The sequence below is a fragment of the Malurus melanocephalus genome, unplaced genomic scaffold (genome assembly GCF_030028575.1).
Source record: "Malurus melanocephalus ecotype Western Australia unplaced genomic scaffold, MMel_1.1 scaffold_135, whole genome shotgun sequence".
Classification (NCBI taxonomy): domain Eukaryota; kingdom Metazoa; phylum Chordata; class Aves; order Passeriformes; family Maluridae; genus Malurus; species Malurus melanocephalus.
In genome coordinates this window covers 1,636,234-1,659,714 of record NW_026623367.1, presented here as the reverse complement: position 1 = coordinate 1,659,714, position 23,481 = coordinate 1,636,234, and the positions used below count along the sequence as shown (strand labels likewise).

General features: G+C 45.6%; 1 protein-coding gene across 1 annotated transcript in view; it reads right to left on the bottom strand.

Annotated features, from left to right (window-relative positions):
• Window positions 1-6,222: 6,222 nt before the first annotated feature.
• The window catches only part of CRHR2 (corticotropin releasing hormone receptor 2), a 96,549-nt gene continuing 79,290 nt past the window's right edge, over window positions 6,223-23,481 (bottom strand). Inside the window, exons 10-12 of the mRNA XM_057370881.1 lie at window positions 23,022-23,157; window positions 21,582-21,623; window positions 6,223-8,994 (exon numbers count right to left, since the gene is read on the bottom strand). Of these exons, the coding sequence (XP_057226864.1) occupies window positions 8,854-8,994; window positions 21,582-21,623; window positions 23,022-23,157 (319 nt within the window). The 3' untranslated portion in view covers window positions 6,223-8,853. The remainder of the gene's footprint in view (window positions 8,995-21,581; window positions 21,624-23,021; window positions 23,158-23,481) is intronic.

Genomic DNA, 23,481 nt, shown 5'->3' with positions numbered 1-23,481 from the left:
GAGGCAGATGAATTCCCCAAAAACTGCAAAGTCTCTTCTGCAACATGGGGAAAAATGGTAAAAATTCTCTGGTGAGCCAAGGGATCTGATATGGAAAAGGTCTTATTAAAGGGTATTTAAAAAGGGTATTAAAACCACTTCCAGCTTCTCTGCCATTGCAGGGACACCTCCCACTGTCCCAGGGTGCTCCAAGCCCTGTCCAGCCTGACCTTGGACACTGCCAGGGATCCAGGGGCATCCACAGCTTCTCTGGGCACCCTGTGCCAGGGCCTCAGCATCCTCACAGGGACCAATTCCTTCCCAATATCCCATCTAACCCTGCCCTCTGCCAGTTCAAAGCCATTCCCTCTTGTTCTCTCACCACCTCCCCTTGTCAAAAGTCCCTTTCTGGGATTCTTGCAGCCCCTTTAGGTGCTTAAAGGCCGCAGTGGGGTCTCTCCAGAGCCTTCTCTTCTCCAGGCTGAACAATTCTCCCACCCTTTCCTCACAGGAGAGGCTTTCCCTGTGTGTCAGCTGTGCTGGTTGCCCAGGCTGGGCASACAGGAGCCACCCCCATCACACAGTGCTCAGCCCCACATCCATGCTGGATTTAGGAATGCTGGCTGCTCCCATCCCCTTCTCCCCAGCAGGCACTGCCTACCAGCCACGTGCCTGCTCCAGGACTTAGGGCACATCCCARTCCCAAAGCTGAGTCAGGAAAGGCTCACAGGTATTTTTGAAGGATTTTTCTTCCTTCATCTCTCCAGCCAAAGCCAGCAGTTGCACAGTGGAAATCTGCCCCACAGCTTGGGAATGTTTTCCTTGGCATTCTGTGTGAGYTACAGCCATTTTATAGCTTTTGCTCTCTTTTCTTCTTTTTTAACCCCTCTCAATCCTGCATGGGGACACCTCAGTCTGCTTGTCATTCTCAGTGATGTGAACCCTGATGGAGAGGTGTGAGCTTCACCTGCCCTTGGAGAGGGGCAGGAATTGGGGTGTTCCTGCAGTGGATTTGAGATTTCTCTTTAGGCTGGAACACAGGTGAGCCAGGAATCCTGTGGTGCTGCCACAAAMCAAAAAGATCCTTGGGAAACCCTCACCTTTTCGAAAGCCTGTTCAGAATCCCACACTGCACACTTGGCACGGTCTCTGCAGGGTTTGAGGTGAGTCTTCCACGTGATTCTGGATGCAGATGTTGATCTGCTCCTGGCAAACAGAATATTCTCATTGCAGCAGTGCCACAGATGGGGTAGACGTGCTCACTCCAGGGGTGGGCCAATAAAACTGTCTGTGAGCAGCAAAATAACTGAGCTGAGATGGTTTGATGGTTCAGGCTGTGGATTCTTTTATGAACAACTAATAAATGACATCCCCCAGGACGATGCTGTGTGTGAGTGACAYGGAAAAGCCTGTGGTCCTCACTTTGTGAAGCAGGAGGTCTGGTGGGCTTGGTTTTGGATTGACTCTGATTGCCCAGCATTTCAGCAGGAAGGAGCCTGTCCCACAGGGCTCGTGGCTGGGAGCTGRTATCCCTTCAGACATGGGAAGGGCTGATTTATGGCAGGACTCACAGCACGAGTCGTGGGGCTGCACAGGCTCGAGGCTTTCCTCCCAACCCCTGGGAGCACAGAGAGATGGAAATGCTGCAGATCCCATCTGTCTCCTTTTACATCCCTGCCTTCATGAGTTCAGCAGGAGAGGGAACTGCGTGGTTCCTAAAGATTTATGATGTTGGCAGCTTTGAGAAAATGTTTTTTATGTGGATTTTTCAACTTTTTCTGCTTTGCAAGCAACTTCCCAATGCTTTTCAGTGCTGAGCAAAGCAAATTTGTGCACATATTGAAAGCCTGTGCACACCAAGAAGGGGGAAACCACGAGGATGAGTGAGGCAGCTGCTGTTAACGAGGTGAGGCTGAGCCTGGAGCACAGCACAAATGTGGAGGCTGATTCTGAATCACAGATTTTTACCGGGGAGTGTGTAAAACATGCAAAATCATTAAGTTTATTAAAAGGAGAAAATGCAGTTCAGCAAAGCTGAGACAAAACCTTCAAGCAAACTTTYTGGATGCTTGTGGTGTGCTGCTTTTTGCACCTTCGTGCACAGGATGTGGCTCAGGAGCAGTGAAAGAACACCACTCTCCTATTCCAACCTCAGGACTATTTTCCTTCCAGTGGAARGTGTCCCTGCCCATGGCAGGGATTGGGATGAGAYGATTTTTAACCATCCAACCCAAACCATTCTGTGATTTGATGGCTCTGTGAAATTTGCAGAACACCTGTCAGAAATATTTATTTAAAGTTCACATATACTAAAAAAARCACAAGCATGTGTAAGAGTATTTATAAAGTCAATTAAGTCTGCTGTATTTTTGACAGAAATCCAAGGGTACACCAGGTTTCAGACATGAATCGAGCTGTGCACCTCTCAGTTTGTTATGGGGTTTTATGCATTTCAGTTTGTTATGAGGTTTTAGGCATTTTGGTGTTCACATTGATAAAAAAGCTGTGTTAGCTGCTGGGTGCTCTGTGGACAGACACTGAGAACAGTCTGAACCCCAGAGGGGTGATTCTATGGTTTTATGATTTCTGTTTGAGGTTTTTTGCCCCAAAAGGTTACACAGTCCTTTTGTTCACAAAAGTCAGCTCCAGACTTGACCTTTCTGAAACACCTGAGCACAGGAGCCTGYTCAGGGCTCTGAGCACCCTGACCTGGCTGAGATGTCCCTGCTCAGTGCAGGRGGCTGGACCAGATCCCCTTTAAAGGTCCCATCCAACCCAAAMAATTCGATGATTCACAGATCTGARGCCAATCCCTGCCTGGCTGCTGGACAACAACAGGGAGACACAAAACCATGGCAATCAGATGTCCCCAAGGAGCAGCTGGGCTGACCTTGTGGCCTGCATTGYTTTGTTGCACACAGAATCATTTTTTTTTTTGGTCATGCTAGGAAGTTGCAACCCCCGTTTCCAACATCAGAGGAGATCAGATGTGCCAGGATCCCTGCTGATCCCTTGGCCTCTGGCTGAACTGCCGGGCTCAAAGTCAGCAACCAGCAAAGGTCACAATGAGTCAACCACTAAAGCCAGCTGAGGGAATGCAGCATTTCTGCTGTGGAAATGCTCTTGGAGGCTGGATGTGGCTGGCCAGGATGGGGATGAGCCTGGGTAACACTGCTCCCTGTGTAGGGCAGCTCATCAGCCCTGTGCCAGGAATGACCACAGCCCTGTTGGACCCTGAGGCCACCCCACTGCAGGGTGCTGCTCCTGGTGACCTTGCCAGCAGTGCTGCAGTTTGTCATTTCTCCACCTCAGCAGGCTGAACCACTCATTTGACACGTGTCAGTCAGCAGAGTGCAGTGAATTGGTTCAACCTGTGACATGATGCCTTAGGATTTCAGAATTTGTACTTCCATGTCTCTGTAACCCTGTGATTCTTCAGTGCATAACTCCAGACTCCACAGACAGTGCTGAGCTCCTGCTCTCCCATTTTTACACAAAACAATTCCTCTGCAGCCCCAAACTCAAGGACACCTCCCTGTGCCAGGCCCCAAGAGATGGAAACAACAGAGAATTGGGGGAGCCAACTTGGAGGCAATGACTGCATTGGCTGAGCTGCAATTGGAGGATTCAGCCCTGATGTGCAAATGGACAAAAGTGAGAAAGGGTGAAAAACCCRTGAGCCATTGTCCATTGTGGGTGCAGCCCCTGGGTGGGCTGGGACTGCCCTGAATGACCCTGAAGGCCCTGCAATGARCAGAACTGCTTTGGATTCTCTGAATTTTGTCCAGCCTCTGGTTTAGGTAGCTGGATTGAGGCATCAGACACCACCCCCAGCAGCCTGGGGGAGCAGAGGGGAGATGTGCCAGGGGTGCACTGCACAGGATGCTTTGGAGAGTGCTGAGTACACACAGCTCTCGTGGAGGCTGGCTGCCTCATTAGCATCTGGGAAACTCATTAAGGTTTTAGGAGTTCTTCTCCAAAGTATTGGCTTCTCACAGCTTAAGGTCACTACAGCACCGCTGTAACTGCACCAACCAGATGGATTTTCTTTCACTAATTAGCAAGTGGAAAAACTTAAGAAACCAATGTCAAATCCAACAGCACCAGCCAGGCAATGCAGGTTTTTGTTTTAACTACAGAATTTGCCATCAGTTCACAACTCACAGATATTATCTATTTCTTTCCCAAAATTATCTGTTTCTTTCTTTCTCCTGAGATGCCTCTTCCAGCATCTGTGGAAGACATACAAGAGAAAAGGAATACAGAGAATTAATCTAGGAAAATTTCAAGGATTTATGTGAAACCTTCACACTCATGAACCTACAACATCCCTTCCATGTAGGGAAATGCCATTTTCTGGATGGTGAATTGGAGGGCTGTAATCCCAAAATTGCTTTGTTTCTCCCCATGGACTGAGAGAAGAGCCTTGAGGTGGCTGTCTGCAGGAGCAGGCACCAACACCACAGGAACAGTGAGTCTGAGCAGACACCAGGGTGGCCAGAACATGGCTCTGTCCCTTCACAGCTCCTCTCTGCCCAGGCTCCTGCTCCACACCGCCCTGAGTGACTCCATCCTGACACATTTTCCATCCCAGGCCCATTTGTTGGGCACAGGGCCTTCCCTCAGTGCAGAGCATTGGGGTGGGGTGATGCTCTGCTGGAAGCTGGAGCTGTGTCCAACTCCCTGGATGTCCTGTATGTGCAGTATGATGGACCCAAACCCAACCCCAAACCAATATCCCTGATATTCCATCCAATAAAGCAGCACAGCCATCTCCACTGCAGCTGGAACTGGRGATTCATTGCAAAGGAAGAGGGAAAAAGGTTTAAATAGTGTCAGAGGGAAGCAATTAGCCCAGATCCAAAGTCAACTTCTCCTTGCTGCCTAAGCCACTCGGCACAGGCACGGTCTGCAGGGCTCAGAACTGCAAACATTTTCCTGGAAGAGCTTTGGAGAGTTGTGTTTTGAGCATTCGAGAGCTCATGGGAGTTCATTTCCATAATGATTCACTGAACACAAGAAGCTTTGTTTTCCTCCTACACAATAAGCTGTAAATCCAAAGGAATTTTATCAATTCTCCTCAAACACACCCGAGGACACGGACACACGTGAGCAGAAACACACACATGTACACACACATGCACAGAATGCTGTCAGTCCAACAGATCCACCACTGYTCTCCTGGCATAGCTGAGACTGCTCCTGCTGATCCAAAAGCTACATCTGAATCACCCCAGATCTGTGCCACGAATGATTATTTTGTTGAAAAGGAGGGCTTTAAAAGGCATCACAAAGTAAAGARAAGAGTTTTCCCTAAAGAGACATGACTTTATTCATCTTTGCGTTCCTGCCAGGAGAAAGCAAACGAAGGAGCTGCTTTTGAAGAAAGGAGACATGAGCTTGTTTCCAAACCCCCTGATGTGCACATCAAAGAAAGGCAGCAGCCAGACCTTGATTGTGTTCATTCTTCCCTTCTGTTAGAGGCACGATGACAATGTCACTTGTAGGATGACAGGATAATCCAGGTTGTAAGGCAGATCTCAGGAGCTCTCCAGTCCAAATATTCACAGCAGGCTCAGAATGCTGCTCAGGGCTTCATCCAGCTGGGGCTTGAAAAATCTCTGGAGATGGAGATTGCACACCCTAACTGTGCGACCGTCTTCCTGAGGAAAAACTTTCTCCTTGTATCGTATCTGGCTCTTTTCTGTTTTACTGTGTTTCCTCCTGCCTCAAACCACTGTGAGGRGCTGGGTCTGTCAGCAGCCTCAGGAGAACTGGCAGGCTGTTGTTAGCTCCATCAAAAAACTCTGCTTTGTTCTGAAACAGCTCCTCCTGCCTCTCTGCACATGGTAGGTGCTCCAGACCCGAGCATGGGGTTGATCTTGATCTGTTTTATTTTGTACTGGGGTCACCAAACTGGGCACAGAGTCTGGCTGCATCTAAGAGGTGCGAAGAAAAAGGGAATAATCGCTTCAAAACATCCCAGCCTGTGTCAGTCACCTTTGCTGCCAGTTCACATGGCTGCCTCGGGCTCACTGCAGCATCCACAAGGTCCCTGGGTGCTTTTCCATACGGTTGCTCCTCAGCCATGTCCTCGCCTTCAGGAGAGGGCACACATGGCCAAGGGACTCTCCTTGGCTGCCCAAGATATCTGGGGAAGGTCTCAGTGCTCTGCTCACAGGTATCCTGGATAATAATGAAATCATTGATTCACTATTGAAAGGCAGGACAAGCATCACTCAGTGCAAAATCAGAAATGTTTGTTTTCTTGACATCAGGGTGCGTGGCTCACTTCCAGTTGTGCCAGCATTTTCATCAAGGGCTATCCAGGGAGAGCAGAAGCACTTGTTTATCTCTTCTGCAGGCGGTTTTTTTTACGTGGGATGATTTCCAAACAGCTAAACTCAAATCCATTTCTGAGCAGCCCCATTCCATGGGATGGCAGCAGCAGCTACTGTAGCTGGTTCCAGGAGAGGTGAGCATTTTGTCATCTCTGCTTGGGTGTGCCAAATGCTGTTGGTGCCAGATGTCAGCTCTCCACCTGTGGGACCAGAGAGCACAGCAGAGACAGGAGCAGCACCACTGCTGTCAGGAAAGTGAACTGTGAATTTCTTCCAAAGTCCTGTGGGTGAGAGCTTGCAGAGTTGAAAAGGTTAAATTTTTATCTTCTTAAAGCTGCACAATTTCCTCGGTTGTGTGCCACATGCAGTGGGAGATCAGCCCCCTGACTTTCTGACACAGACCAAATTTTAGTGTCTTCACCTATTTATTGGTCATAAACATTCAGTGTATATTTACTGTCAGTGAAAACAGGGCATTGCAGGCACAGCCCAAAACCACTGGCACAAGATGGGTGCCCTGGCATGGATATATTCCAGTGGCTCACTGGGGTAAACTGTAAGCTCTAAAGCACCCAGAGTTAACCATTCGTTCACTGCTCCAGCTGCCCAGTTTCTTTTCTACTCAGAAAAAAMCACATTCATTTCTGCTACATGCCTGGATGTCTGCTACACTCCTGGCAGCAACCATAAACTGCAATTTCTGACAGTTATCTGCTGCACTGCAAATCCCTTTTTCATCCCAGCATGGCCCAGGGCCAGAGCAAACACAGAGATGCTCACTGTTCACATTTCTGGCCTGTGGACACATCCCTCCCTTCAAACACAAGATGCCAGGGGCTGTGCATTGCTGCTGTGATGCAGCTGATGAATAAAACCTGGTCCTCTCTCATCAGACACTCCAATCTCCCTCCTCCCTCTGTTATCTCTTTGAGGCACACGAATCCAAATGAGTTAGGAGAGGGAAAAGTTACAAAATGCTGTTTATTTGAATTTGCTGTTCATCGCCAGCAAGCTCAAAGCAGAATGTGACTGAGCTGTTAGGACAGGATGCCTCCACAAGCAGGGGATTTATAACAATGTCTTCCAAGGTATCTTCYGGCCCCTGAAAACTACAGCAACATAAATCTGGAGGTTTAAATACAGTTTGTGCTGAAAAGTTCTATAAAACATCTGAAGAAAATTCAGAGTAAGCTTGATAAAAGTGAAAAGAGCAAATTACTCCAGCTCTGTTGAGACACAGGTGATGGAGAATACATCACATGATTTTTTTTTCTTCCTGCTGTAGCAAAACCCAGTGGAGAGAGTGCAGAGGGACAGRGATCCAGCGTAAAACCATGAGCTGAGGAGGAGGCAAATCTTCTTGCATTTAAATGCCCTCTTGTTAGAATTTTACCATGAGGTTGTTCATCTTGGCTCATTATCAAACAGGATTCCTTTCCCTTAGATCTTAGATACAAAACCACTCTCAAGACAGGTGTCCTCTTCCTTTCCAGAGTAAAGAAAACGATGCCTGGTTTTATTGAAACCAACCCAGAGTAGTGTTTATTATTGAAAATATACAGTATTTTTGAACATCACATAAAAAGCCAGGTAGATACAACTGCTCTAGTTCAAAATGCTCAATAGATACCTTTGTGCAGCACGTAGCAAACATCCTCTTCTCATTATTATTTTTACAGTGCTTCCCTTTTGTATTTTTCAAACCCAGAAAAGTTGTCCTTCCCCACCCCGATCCTCTGAGCTGAAAAGACGACTTTCCAAAGGCTTTCCACCTACATTGTGCTGAAAGYGTGGGGCTAAGAGGAATGAGRGTAATTTGTAGAGCTACTTAGAGCYACTGCTGTCCTTTGAAAAATCTGTGAATGAGCAGGGCACGGTGCTTGCCAGGCAAAGTGCCCTGTGCTGAACAGTCCAGCGCTGCCCTGACGGCTCCCAGTCTGTCAAAGGGAGAAATGGGGAAGGCAGATAAATTCAGGTTTTTCACACCACTTTTGAGACGCTCTTTTCYTTGCTGCCACGAGTTCTCAAACGACAGTTTTGCAGAGAAGGAACTTTTTACAAAGGAAACAAGAAAGGAACGGGCTACTATACACCAAACTGCTGAAACCATTGGGATTCAATGTACAGGGYGAGATGGGCAGCGTGTTAAAAACAGTCTTTGTTCACCACGATACGAAAGGGGGAAAAAACCCCAAAAAAGGATAGAAAGGAGAAAAAAATTTGATTCCCGCCAGTGTGCTGTTTCAGACCTTGCATTGTGAGCTTCCACAGGATATAGCCAGGGTTGAACCTGGTCCATCTTTGAATCTGTTTTACCACCACTGACTCCAAGAGGCTTTTTCCCGGCGGCCTTAGAGCAGCATCACGGACGTGGGAGACGAGAGCCCCTCACTGAGAAGAGATCAGCGAGGACAAAGGCAGAAAGTCTGCACAAAGAGGCTTGGGGCGGAGGGGGAGTGAGGCCAGCAGAACTGTGAAGGCCACGGGGTGGTGGTGGTGTCCATCCGTCTGTCCGTCGGTCGGCGTGGGGCGGTCACACGGCCGCGGTCTGTTTGATGCTGTGGAAGCTGATGCGTGTCGGGGACGTGGGGATGGACATGGCCCGTGCCACCCGCACCCGCAGGGAGTGGTGATCCTGCCAGCGGTGCCACCTCTTCCTGGCAGCAGAACGCACCTGGGGAGTGACAGAGGAGAAAGTGTCAASGGGAAATCCCAGGTGCTCTCTGTAGAGGTGACGCCTGATGATTTTGGCCTTTTCTATTTTACATATAGAAAATGTTATATATTCTATATACTCTTTTAGATGTTTTCTGTACCCTTTGCCTACATGCCTGCAATTCTTGCAGCCTGATATTCCAGCTTAATTTTGGGGTTCTGCTGGGCAGAAAGACCAAACAACCCCAGAAGGAGGCTGGAGAGCCCCGTGCTGTTTCAACCTCGAGAGTTCAACCTTGGTTGGAGCCTTCTCTCTGTAACAAACTGTGTAAACTGGGCTCTGGCTTCATCTGGGGGATGGATTATTTATAATAGGGGGATGTTATTTTATTTATTAAGTTCTTTTATTAGAGAATTCTAGACAGATATGCTAATTTGCGAAATCTATAAAAATTGAATCCGTGTTACACACGAGGTGCATCTTCAGCATTTTCCACCTTGATGAGCTATGCACTGAGGATCCTATTAAACACTGAGGTAAAACCCTTCTATCCCTTTAACTGTATCTGCCTCATAATTCTAAAACCAGCCAAAAAGGCAACAGAGAGATGCTGGACACTGCTGAAGGGAGTAATAACAATGTCAAGGCACCAAAACATTCAGGGATTGACTCAGATGCCTGAATAGGAGTTTCTTGTTCATTGCTGTTCTCTTGGGTATTTGACTCTGGCAAGAAACTTGACTTTTACATATCCCATGTCTTGAAYACCCCAGAGCATTGCCAACAGGCAACTGAATCGAGCCCTGAGTGGATGGACCTGGAGCATCCAAARTTTGTCCAAGACCTGATGGAAGCCTTGGAGAGCCCCAGCCCAGGACACGGATGTTGTCCCTGGTGGCCCTGTGTGTGAAGAGCCACAGGGRATGTGACCAAACACAGGTCCCACAGCACAGACACACTGACCCAGCCACTGTGAGCACCTCGTGCTGGCAGKGGAAGCTGCTCCACACCAGCAGAAGGTGCTGATAAAAAGGTCAGATGAACCTTGAATGTAAGTGCATTTCTTTGCACGGAGCACAGAGAGAGCCCAGGAGCTCCAGCTTGAATATATATGTATGTAAACAAGRGAAAAACAGGAGAAAGGAGCCCTAAACCTCACACAAAGTGGGAGGGAAGGCTTGACATAGTTCTAAAATAGACCACAACCATTTCCTGCCAAATCCCTGGCAGAGAAGACTCAAAGTCAGAACCTGGGATGAAGCATTTGGACCAATTTCTGGATATTCTTGTTGATGTCTGCTTACTGTAGAGAGAATTCTGACCCCTAACCCAGGGAGCCCACAAAATCAGGTGAGAGGAATCTGGGCCCAGCTCCTCGGACAGCCTGATGTATCCATGACACCTGGAAAGGATGCTGACATTCCGCTGCCAAGCTGAAATCTGCTGAACTCTGAAACATATGACTTCTCGATTAAGCCAGGGCCCCCTTTGCCAAAACCAAACTTGTTTAGGAAGATAGGTTAAAAAAATTTAATGTAGATATTGAACACCAACTACTGACCCACAGATCTCTCCCTGCCCAAGGAGGAACCGGTCAGTGTGGTCAAAGGGGATGATTCACCTCCTTCTAAAGCAGGTGTCCAAAACAGGCCAGATATTTTTGGTCAGATGAAAAATTCCTATTTCCTTTAATTAGTTATAGAATGAGTCTAGACCAGTTCAATTTTAGATATGGTTTATAAATGTAGCTAAGTCCAGACAACGTTGATATCTAACCCTGAGTATTTTTCAGTCTTTAATGTACTGATTTTCACTGCATCCCTCAAAAATACAGTTTTAAGCCAAATTTTAGCATGGACAAGGGGAAGCTGGGGCTTTAACAGCAGTGAGGCTGTCGTGGAGAAGACCTCAAATGGATCAGCTGCCATGGAAACTGCACAAGGCCTGGGAGGAGCTTGCAGAGCATGTGGAACCCATGCTGGCACAGGTTCTCAGCTATCAGCACCTGGGTGAGGACAATTAAAGCCACCCTGGGTGTGTCTGTCACCACCACTGGCACTGCAGGGAAAGTGAAGGTGAAAAAAAAATTGCCCAGAGATGAAAAGCCACTGTTTTTCTTCATTTCTTTGAAAGCTTTGAAAGCCTGCAGGGGCTCTGTGAGGTCTGCTCACAACACAAGGAACACACAAAGTCTCCCACGCCAGCTCCAAAGTGCTGCCCAAGGGTGCTCCGATGAGTGGAAGAGCTCCAGGAGTGGAGGTTTTTCCAACCCAAACCACATCCTGTCAGCCTGAGGTGACCTGATGAGCAGGATGAAGGTTAAAACACACCAGAGTTCACAAGGAAGACACATAAAGGAGGAAATTGCTCTCCTTCTCTTGGCTGGTTTCAATCTTCCCGTTTCTGGGTGGGTTTTAGAGGTTTGGACAGACCCTGGGCTGCTGAGAAGCTGGTCTGGCACCTGACAATCCCCTCCCATCACAGCTTTGTCCATCAAATACACTTCACTGCAGGTTCACGAGCACCAGCCTGGAAAACAGCTCTGCAACTGCCTCTGGAACCTTTACAGGGAAATCCTAAACCTGGAAATGGGGCTTTTCTATCAGAGCCCTTCTAGAAGGCAGAGATTGGGCAAAYCAGACCACAGGATTCCTTTCTTTGGTTGTTTTCTCAGCTATGTGTGATCTGTGCCATGGCTTTMGGTCATAGCTTGGACTCAGTRATCTCAGAGGTCTTTTCCAACCTAACTGATGCTGTGATTCTGTGATTTAAGACAGGCAGCTGCAGATTTTTACAGTAAGGTGAGGAGAAAGCCACACTGGGTATTTTTCTTTTGGTTTTGAATCAATGATTTGCTTCAATGTAAATAATAATGGTTTTTATACTTAGTAGGGGTCAGGCAGAACCTTATAAAACAAAGACTGTGAGGGAATAGGACTGAGAAAGAGGAGAGAGAACACCCAACAAAAGGAGAATTCAAATTAAAACACAGCACTGCCTGGAAAAGCATGATCATCATGAATGATCTGGAGATGAGAAGGAGAAAAATGTGAATAAACAACAGTGCAGAGGATTTCTGGATGGGAAGAGCAGCTAAAACACCTCTGCACTTCAGGATGGGGCTTGGTCAGGTTTAACAAARCGTTGGGCACCTCAGACAAAGTGGTTTAAGGAGCACATGAAGCGTCAGATCATTGTCATGGGAAACACTCCCATGAAAACTTGATATGCAGAGGAATGCTGCCTCCTAAATGGTCCTTTTCCCCCAGATGTCACCAAGTGGCTGTTGGAGAAAATTTTCCTCCTTTCTTCTGGAATGAAATTTTGTTTTTTTTTTTTCCCTGAGCAACCAGCAGTGTGAACAGATACTCACTCAGCCAATGAAGCCAGATTAGATTTATCATTTGTGCTTCAAGACAACCAAATAAAAAAGAATCACCTGGAGATAAAGATGTGAGACTAAACAAGCAGTTGGCTTTTATGATGTGGTTTGAGATGGGATAAAAAAGCAGTAAGATAAAAAAGTAGTAAGAAAAATGCTGTCTTCTTGTACAGCTGGAGCAATCCCCAATGGCCTGGGCACATGGAAATGGGCTCTGCACTTACAGGGGTAAGGGCTAAGCATTTTTTTAATGACAGAATAATTAACTGCAATTAGCATGTGACCAGAGTGCAAGCACAAAAGGTCACAAAGGGCTAAGCTCAAATTTATATCTTGTAACTGAACTTGGAAATAAAATGCTAGGTTAACTTTAGGTAAGAAGAGAAAAAAAGAAAACTGGAAAAAAAGAAAATCATGTGTTAAAAAAGGACACCAAAAAAAAAAAGCTGTTACAGTGGAAGAGTAAAAGGAAAAGCAAAATGGCAACTTCCCCCATGGCTGTTAATCTCTGTAAGAGCAGCAACTTCTATTTTAAATTAAGCATTTCCAGAGTCAGGATCATGGCCCAGAGTCAGCATCAGCACATTTATCACCTGAAATCACCAGCACRAGCCTCTAACAGCCCAAGGGTGCTCCAGGCTGTCATCAGTGCTTCCAGCTCAACAAGCAGGCTTGGCAACACAAATTATCAGCCTCACCTCCAGGAACTTCAGTTGCTCTAGAGGACCAAGATGATCCCTGCTCTGAGCACAGAGTGTCTGTGCTGACCCTTGATCTGTCTTTTTCCTTGCAAATAGTTCCTCTTTCAGAATTACCTTTTTCAGCTCTTTCTGCTCTGTGTACAGTGAATAATCAGAGTTTCTGAGCATGTGGTCAGATCAGGTTTGCCAACAYATTTGTGCCTACAGAGTGTGGGCACTGCTTTGGAGCAGTCAAGAAAAAGGATTTGGATAATGGGATGAAAGGAAATCAGTGGGTGACAGCTTTTCTCTTCTGATTGGATGAATTAACCAGGGACTTGTCAAACTTTTAGATCACATTTGATAAAAAATATTGTTAAAAACGTCTCTTCCCCCTCCTCCACAGCAGAACAAGAAAAAGGAATGAAAGAAGCAAGAGAAAGATGAAAACATTCAGRGAAGGTTTTCTTTTGACAAAGCAGACATCAACTTTGTACAGCTATTACCTCTAATGGACACTGGCTGCTGGCTCATTTATCCCAGCCATTAATTAGAAATGAACTGGAAAAMGGGCCTTGAGCAACACTAAAAATCAGATTTTGGAAGAAATGTCGTGTGTTATTAGCAGAGAGGAAGAAGGCTTGATCTGCTCACCAGAACAAATGGGCCCATCACTTCTTGACATAATAATACTAAAATAYAATAGTTATGTGGGTGTCTGATAAGAAGAATAGGAATAAATGATCTGCTTCCAAATGGTAGTGGAAGCTGGAATTAAGACTAYTGGGATGCCTCCAGGGAACATCCCTCATGTGGAAGTGTTAACCAGTGAGGGCCAGAGGGACAGCAGGGAGTGATTACAGAATAATCACAGAATCCCCGAAYGGTTCTGGTTGAGACCTTAAAGATCATCCCATTCCACCCCTGCTGTCATGGACACCTTCCACTGTCCCAGGCTGCTCCAAGMCCTGTCCAGCCTGGCCTTGGACACTKCCAGGGATCCAGGGGCAGCCACAGCTTCTCTGGGCACCCTGTGCCAGGGCCTCCCCACCCMYACAGGGAAGGATTTCTTCCTAATATCCAATCTGTGTATTCATGGTGTTCAGTAGCCTGTGACTGATTAAATTCTTACTTTGYTCAAATGAAACTTTATATTCCCAGAAATCCTGATATGAAGGCAAATTAATTAAATGAATAGGATTTATAGAGCTCTCAATGGGCTTTAAAACAGACTGACTTTTTTTTTTTCTATGAAAACAGATTTCAGTGATGAATTCAACAAGCTCCACCTTCACTTTCTGATGTGTTTCAGGTCCTTGTGCTGCAGTTGGAGATGACTGGAGAATAACTTTGGGCTTTAAACACATTTGTACAGTGGTGCAAACTGTGGAAAGCTGACAAAGATCGAAYCAATCTCATTGTAAGCTACCCAACCCCTCAGGCCAAAGGTGCTCATGTTACCATCACACAAAATATTGAGCTAAACATTTCYACAAAGATGCCATTATCAGTATTTAATCCTCCTGAGGTCAGGAAGAGATGTAGTCAAAACAATCTGCAAGGCTTGAGGGAAACAAAAACAAAGCTCAGGTAAAACGCTGTGGTTTTGTTTCTTTTTTCCCAGGTACTCTACATCACACCACTATTTATGTAACATTGCTATGGGGTTTTTTTGAGCCTAAAAAAAAATTATCCTGCTTAACTGGTCTACAATTCCTTTTTTTTTTCCTAGAGTCTTTTGCAGCAATTCCATATAACCTCACAACAGCAGGATATTTTCACAGCACCTGCCAGACTGGGCTGTTAAGATTTATTTCTAAGATCACAGCAGTGCAATTTTGTTATCATAGAAAACAGCTCAAGAAGCTGGAAAAATTCTGATGAGTCACAAAGATTTGCCACACATTTTTGGRTGGAAGCAAATGCTGCTCCTTTCTYCTGGGCCACAAAGGACCAGAACTGACCATGGGAAAGGGCAGTCATGGGCGTACCCAGCGCACCTCAAGCCCCTGTGGTTTTGTTGTGGGGTGCTCTGGAGTCACCCTCACATCAGCAGGGGTGTAATGAGGAGGAGGATGGGGTGGGGAAGGACCCTCAGAACAGATGGAATTAAACTTTAGCCCTCTAGCCCACCTCCATGTTTGTATTTATTGAGAGATTTTAAGGAGTGATGGAAGTGGAGCCTGCCTGGGCTGAGGGGCAGGGGGATCAGTGACCATTCCAGGGGTGATTCAGAGCTGGCAGCTCCAGGGAACAGCCTCCCAAGGGGATCAGATCAAAAGGAGCCACTTTGAGTTTAACAGATTCTGAGAGACAGATGGTGCTTGGCTAAAGGTTCAACACAAAAAAAAAGTTAAACAGTTATCCTTGCACCTTGTTATGAGGATAATTTACAGTGGCATCTGATCTAGTCCTCTCTGATGATGTTTTCTCTCTAAGCCTAAACTGCTTTCCWTTTTAAATGTCAGTTTACAGATGATTACTGATATTGATCAGATAATATTGAATCTGAGTGTGGAGCTAAGAATTCAGGCTCTAAAAGAACATTTTCAGCACAGGTCTGGCTAGTTATGTATCCATCCAGGGTATGGGTAGAAATGGATGACAGCCACATTATTATGGACACAGAGCTCATGAGTTACAGAATAATTAAGGTTGGGAGGGAYCTCAGAAGGCCTCTGGTCCAATGCCATGATCAGAGCACATCCAGCACAGTGGCTTTATCCAGTTTTGAGATCATGCCAGRTTCTTATCAAGTAATTTTCAGCACAAACAAGAACAGAGATCTCCAAAGACCTTCAAGCTTCTCTTCCAGAGCTTAAATATCCTCACTCTGATATTTTTTTTCCGGAATAACCAGGATTTGCCTTGTTCTCTGCATTCAGTTGCAGAGTGGAGATTGYTCTTCCCTGTGCAGCCCCTCTTCAGGCATCATCACTTTCTAAATGCAGGTTCTTCTCCAGCACTGTCACCTCCATCCACAAGCCCCTGCTATGGGATGGCTGTGTTGGGGTYTCCCATCATGGCTGGTAAGGTTTCCAAGGATCACAGAACTCTCTGAGGGATCTGGTGGTGATTGGGAATTACACAAAGCAATAACCAGGATAAGTGATCTGCGGAGGCAGGGATTCTTATTCCTTCATTTTCCTCCTGTTTCCAACATCACTGCTGAKGTAGCAGGAGTGGGGCATTCCCCACCTTCACAGAGAAGAATTTCTTCCCAATATCCCATCTAAACCTGCTCTCTTTCAGTTTGAAGCCATTCCCCCTTCTCCTGTCACTACATGCTCTAGCAAATTAATTCTACCTATCCTTGTTCCAAAAAACTCCATCTTACCTATTTTTTAATGCAGTGTTACTCAAAATTAAATTCAGTCTCATGATCTGTGAGTTGATAGAAAAAATTTTGAGGAGCATCTTGATTTTTGCAGTCATCGGAAAAGAACTTCACAAGCTGCATTCGCTCTTCTGAAGTGGCATTCAGCATAAATGCATACAGATTTTTCATTATGCCAGTTTTCATTAAYATCTCAAATTCTCAGAAACCTCTCATCGTCAATTTTCCTGGAAGTCCAGAGATGCTCTTTTCCACTTGGATTAAATTAAATTTGCATATTTTTGCCCTCTAGTGCTAGTAGATTTTCTGTGTCCAAAAAGATGTAACTCCTTTTCCACAAAGTCTCTAAACAAATTAATGAGTCAAGTGCCARTGGCCTCTTGTGTCCATCCACAGCACACACAGCTCATTCAAAACAGCTTCAGAACTTTCCAGAAGCAATAAAACATAAAAAAACCCCTGTAAACTTTGTATCTAAACTGCTTCTTCCCCTTGGATTCACTGCAATAATCTGTGTATAAGGTGTTGGCTTGGAAAGAGGAAAGGGAACAGAGCTGGGAAGGGTCTGGAGCCACAGGAGCAGCTGAGGGAGCTGGGAAAGGGGCTGAGCCTGGAGCAAAGGAGGCTCYGGGGGGACCTTGTGGCTCTGCACAACTCCCTGACAGGAGGGGACAGCCGGGGGGTCGGGCTCTGCTCCAGGGAACAGGGACAGGACCAGAGGAAATGGCCTCAAGTTGCATCAGGTGAGATTTAGATTGGATATTTGGAACAATTTCTTCACTGAAAGGGTGTTCAGGCATTGGAACCCAAGTGATGGAACAACCATCCCTGGAAGTGTCCAAAAAATTAGGAAATGAGCCCATGGTTGAGTGGTGGGCTTGGCAGTGTGCAGATAGGGGTTGGACTTGATGAGCTCAGATTGTTTCTTTGATTTACTGATGTTTTATCTCCAGCTGAGGTGCCCGACACATCCTCTCCCACTGCAGCCAACAAAGCCAGGCCAGGAGCTGTGTGAAACACTGTGTTTGGTGGAAATGGGGGAAAGGGAGGTGACAGAATGCCCAGGACAAAAGTTCACTCAAAACCAAAGGAAATTAACTCAGCTGTTTTAAGTTCTTTGCATGGGCTACAATTTAAAAATTCCTGTTTTCCCTTTCCAAACTGTCAGGCCACTGAAAATCAGAACCTTTTATGGTGGTACCAAGAATTTCCAAGGTGTCACCTTTGGTTAGATCTCAGGGTATATTTGTTTAAATCAGGGCAGGCTACAGGGTAGAGAGGAAAAACTCTCATCTTCTTCTTTTGGAAGACTCTCATCTTCTTCTTTGGAAAAGCTTCTTTTTCCAAATTTCACAGCCAGAACTCTGACAAAGGGACAGAAACTTCACAGAACAGAATCCCTGAATCTCAAAATATCTCAGCTTGGAAGGGATCCCTAAGGATCATCGAGTCCAACCCTTGCCAGCTCTGTAGGCAAACTCTGCTSTGGAACAGCCTCTCACATCCTGAGTGTTTTTATGATGCTGATTTTGATCTTTAAAGCCAGTTTTAGAAGTTTTGAAGTTATACAGACTGAGATGCTCAGATATTGTGGGATCTGGGTTAGGGGTACAGCACAAAGCTGTTCCTCTTTATTTTCAGTTCATGCAGGTTTGTCGTGACACATGGTTCCATTTCCTGTGACTCTATCAAAATGCAGTTTTAAAGTAGTATTTCTGCCATTTGCTGATGTTCCAGTAACACTTTTAATGCTTTCCCTGCATTCAAACCAAGTGGTTTTCACATCAGATTGAGAAATAGCCTCAACATTAACTAAATCTTGCTGCAAAATCTCCACGTGCACTTTAAARTACAGGCAGTAAATTCATTGCACAATTTCCTTTCCTCAAAAAGGACTGGGGTTAATTGTTAATTCTCCTTATTCTGAGAACATTAAAATCCAGCACAACTGTGTAAAGACTGCATCCAATTCTTGCCCTGACAGGGAAGGAATTTTGCATGAACCCCTTCGTGGATGCTGAGAACAAGATCACCTCTGTTTCTTTATTTCCTGTTATTCTCCTTCTTTCTCAAAAATACTTCCTGATGAGAAAACTCAGTCAAATCACACACTGAGCCTCAGGGAAAAAAAAAACAAAACCCAAATCAGGTTATGTGGGATTTTTAATGTGGGTTCCTAGTGAGTAGAACATCACACTTGGGGGATCCACAATGGTGCTTCCTCTCTCTTCCAGCTTTTGGTCCCACAGCAAAAGGAAATGCACAAATTTTGAAGGGACAGGTGTCCCAGACATGAAGCATTCATTGAAAATGTTATGAAGAACATGTTTTGGGGCRTTTTTTTGGAGGGCAATCCGTAATTTTTGAGCTCTACAACAGGCAGTTGTAAGTATTTAGTGGGATGTGAATCAAATATGGAATGTGAGAGATGCATCTGAAATCACAGCTTTAGCAAAGCTTGAAATTAATGGGTTTTCCAGGCTTTTTGCTTGTGTCATCAACCCTTGGCAGTGTGGGGGATGAGTAACCTGACACAGACCATTAGATGCATTTAAGGAATCCAACTCTGGTGTAAGTGGAAAACCTGAACCTTTAAAACCTCCTGAGACAGAAAGTTATCAGCCCATCCATCACCTGAATWTCAGGCTCACTGGAGAGATAATAACAAGGCTTCAGTGATACTCACAAAGATTTCAGGCTACTGAAAGGCTGCTCCTCACAGGTTATTATCTAAAAGGGGAAAACCCCTTTCAGAGCAAAATTTGGGAGCTCATGGGGACCGAGCAGCATTGCCTTCAACACCACTTCTGTAGGGATGCCTGGCTGGAAGCAGCTGAGCTTTTAAATTACTGTACTGCAAGATGCAATTTTTTTTTTCTGGACAATGTGATTACAAACCCAGAAAGCTCTGAAAAAAAAATATCACTGAATTTGCTGCTTTCTTCTGTGCCAAGAAAAGCTGGGGCTAAAACAGAACAGGAAATTTTATCCTTTAAAGGTTTTAYGACCCTTCAAAAAACCACTCTCACAGTACATTAAGACGAGCCCTAAGTCCTTTCACAGTTTTGAAAGAGGCAATACTGTATTATCTGAGGGTTTTGGACTTACACCTCAAAAGAGGAGCCAGAGAGTTGCCATGGTTTATCAGCCAAGTGAAAGTTGCACATGGGATGTAAATRAACACTTCAGGGAGGATTTCCTTCCCAAACTCAGCTGTCTGTGGGTGCCACACAGGGGCAGGTTGTCTGGGTATGCAGGGCAGAGCCAATCCAGACTGCCAGCAAAGACTGGAGCATGTGGAGATGTCTGCTGCAGGTTGAGCTGGTGAAAAGCTCCAAAATCAAAAAGGTTCTATTGACCAGCTCAAATTACTGACACAGAGCCATTTGAACACCTCCACTCCATCCCACTTGGCATTCCCACTTCCCAGTCGGATGTGAATCTTCTCCAGATCCTGAATCAGCTGGGAAGAGCCACGTGGATGCCTCAGACACCCTGCAGCCTCCCCAGCAGCACCAGACATCTGTGTTTAGGGAAATGAAACAAGATCCCAAGGTGGGTGTCTCAACCTGGGGCTGACTCCCTTAGAAATGCCYGTTCCCAGTGCGACAGCAGTGTGACACAGCTGGAAAATCAGTTCTGGAATCATTCCAGCTTTCCCAGTAGATTGTTATCAAGGCCTAGAAGTGCATGAGGGGAATCGTCCTCCTTTGATSAGCTCCATGGTGTCTGAACTCATCTGTGTTACAGGAGATGGGAGGCTGGCAGAAGGCTTTGCACACAAAGCCTCCGGCTGCTCAGGGAAGGGGATTTTTGGACATTTCTCCCAGTGGAAACAGCTGGAAGAATCCAGAACAGCCAAAGGAGGGAAAACCTGCTGTGAACAGCCACGCAAACCTGTGTGAACAAACCTGTGAACCTGCTCCACAAAATGGAAGTGGGGTCATAGCAAGTTCCGAGTGGCTGTGAAATCACATGGCCTGGGTTCCACCCCTGATGTTCAATTGGGATTGCAGTGAAAAAAAATATGAAAAAAATACTTTAAAAATGCCTGCTGTCTACAGAAAGATCCTCCTGGAGCTCTGGCAGCCTCGGGGCTGGGACCATTYCCTGGGGAGCCTGGGCAGTGCCAGCACCCTCTGAGTGAAGAACCTTTCCCTGAAACCCAACCCAAACCTCTCCTGGCACAGCTTAAGGTCATGTTGGTCTACATGCACCTGTATTTTGGAGGAAAATTTAAACCTCCTACAAGAGGCAAACGGAATGGTGAGAATTTATGAGAGGGAAAGTTGGAAAGAGAACTSAGAACACTCTGCTGCCACGATATAAAAGTGGCACGTGCTTAACGTGAGGAAGCTGAGCTGCTTCTTGTCAACATCGCCTCAGAATTAATAAGGCAGAGGAGAAGTTACTAATGTAAAACAAAACAAGAACCAAAAATAAAATAAAATTTTAAAAATAAAGTAAAACATTGCTTCTTTGAAGCCATGCCTATTCTTTCTCATAGCCCACAATGAAATTAAGAAGCAGCACAAAGGGAATTTCAATCAAGACAGAAGGAATAACAAAATATGGAATTAATTTCTGCAGAGAACTAAAATTTTGGCTGGACAAAGAAGACACATTTAAATGCAGGTAAATGAGACACTGGCAGTGTAAGTAGGGGAAAGACAAATCCCACACATTTTGGGGTGAAAGTCAAACACTAAGGGATATCAGTGAAACATTTCTTGCTTGGATAGCAGTACCTGAAATTAATTCTGATTAAATCTGTTTTCAGCCCTCTTTTCTGAATGCAACAGGCACTCATCACTCAGAGGAAGTTACCTACATGGACAAACTCACTCAGCTCAGCATGGCAAGACACAAATGGGTCACCTGCAGCATATCCTTAACAAGAGTTCAGCTCAAAAGTGTTCAGCTATGCCCAGAAATCTTACTTTTAATTAATGAGAAACTTTTAAGAAGTTTGAAAATGAAGGACGGGAATTTTATAACCTGAGAAAACTTCTCTCCCTCTGCCCTGACCCCACGTAACAGTCTGAATTTGATAAAGCTTTGAGAGCAAAAGGCACCAGCAGAGAGGACTGGGGAATTCAGGGGCACATTAAGAGACTGATGGGACTGTGAGCCCCTGTAAAAACATCTCATGTCYCTGTGATCAGTTACCCGAGCAAATTCCACCTCCCAAGGATTCATTACTCACCTCACCATTCAAGAAGCAATAAAATACTGACACAAAGAAACCCTGGAAAGAAGAGACAGCAGTCAGTTATTAGGTAAGCATTTTAACATTTCCTCTGATACAGGGGATTGCCACTTCAGCCGGGTTAAAGCAGCTCTGCAGCATCCAGCTGCCCTCCCCAGACAGCCCAGAGCCCTCAGAGGTGCTGTGCCACATCTGACAGCTCTGGAGAGACATCCCAAACACTCACAGGGGGTGTTAAAGGGCTTTAGATGGTCTCATGAGGGCAAGTGTATMATCAGATTGCTTAAATTCACCTGAGCTGAATGGTTCTGTGGAATCTGCTGACAGCAGTGATAAAACCCCCAGAACTGCTTCAAAGATCTGAATTCTTGTGAGTGGAATTTTACCCATTTTGTTTTTAGGGCTGTAATTATTGTCACCACAAAGGAGAGACTCCCTGTGCTTGCTTTCTTACATCTTCACAGCCCTAACAAGTAAACAAGCAGAGCAGCTTTTTTTTTTTTTTTTTTGAGACACTGAGCATCAGCAGATAAAAAATACATTCAATTTTACGGAATGAAAAGAGTGGATTGCTTCATGGGTAAAGGTTCACAAGTTAAAAGGGAYATTTTTCATTTTGGATATCCAGCTGTGGTTTCTGGTGGGATGCAATCAGTAAAAACATTAACCCCACCCCAGATTTGGCTCGACAGCTGTAGCTTTGTATTGATATCCTGGGTGTCAGAGCACTTGTTCCTGCACACAGGAGGTAAAACAGCAATGCCAAAATATTAGAATTTTCTCTGAGAGCAGCTGGTTAATGTTTCATTGTCTTCCTGTGGGAGTGATTGCCTTAAATTTCCCTTCAAGCAGGTGGCTCTAAACTGATACTCACYATGTCTTTCTTTTCTGAATCAGAGAAAATATCTGAAATACATACCTAAYATTCCTAAAAATCACCATATTAAATAAAATCCAATATGAATTATAAATTAGGCTGTTGGCTGCAGAGAACAGCATATTAACTTTTGTCTGGAGACTTACAACCTGAATAAAACAGCAAATCCAACAGGAAGGAGTAGTTTCCCTCTGGTTTAGCAACATCAAGTCCCAGTCTCAGCTCACTGYGTGCTCTGGGAAGAGAGAGGAACCTCGGGAGGGGGATCCCTCAACCCCTCTCAGGCAGGTGCAATGAAATCTCTTCATCCCTTGATTTTATGTGAAGAGCTGCAGYTACAGTGCTGATGTTAAGGCAGATTAATCCCTCCAGTTCACACCTGAGAGGATTTTCCACTCCCCATGACACACTTACACATCTATTATGCATGTGTGAACTCAGCTGAGCTATTTGCAGCAGGTATTTCCATCACAGACTTYATTGCCCCAAGTTTCTTGGCTGAAAAGCATCAGGGATCCTTCCAGCAGCAGCTGACACCAGCKGTAAACTTGCTGCCTTACCTGAAAAGACTGAAGGAAGGAATTGAAATAGATGAAGACGATCTGGGAAATGTCATCCTCGCCAGGGTTGACGAAGAACAGCATGTAGGTGATGCCAAGCAGGGGCAGCAGMACCAGAGTGGCCTTGACTGCCTTCCTGTGGGCAGGGAACAGAAAACATGTGAGCACAGGGAGGAACAAGGGTGCTGGGGGTGGGAAGGAGCATGGACAGAGTGACAGCCTCCCCTGCCTGTCCACATGGGGAAAGGGTCCTGGGAAAGCGTCTGAACTCTGCTGTGTCCCCCCACACTCTGAACTCCAGGGGGTGAATGGGAATCTTATTTATATCCCTGCTTTTCACTTTTCCTTTCCTTTCCTTTCCTTTCCTTTCCTTTCCTTTCCTTTCCTTTCCTTTCCTTTCCTTTCCTTTCCTTTCCTTTCCTTCCCTTCCCTTCCCTTCCCTTCCCTTCCCTTCCCTTCC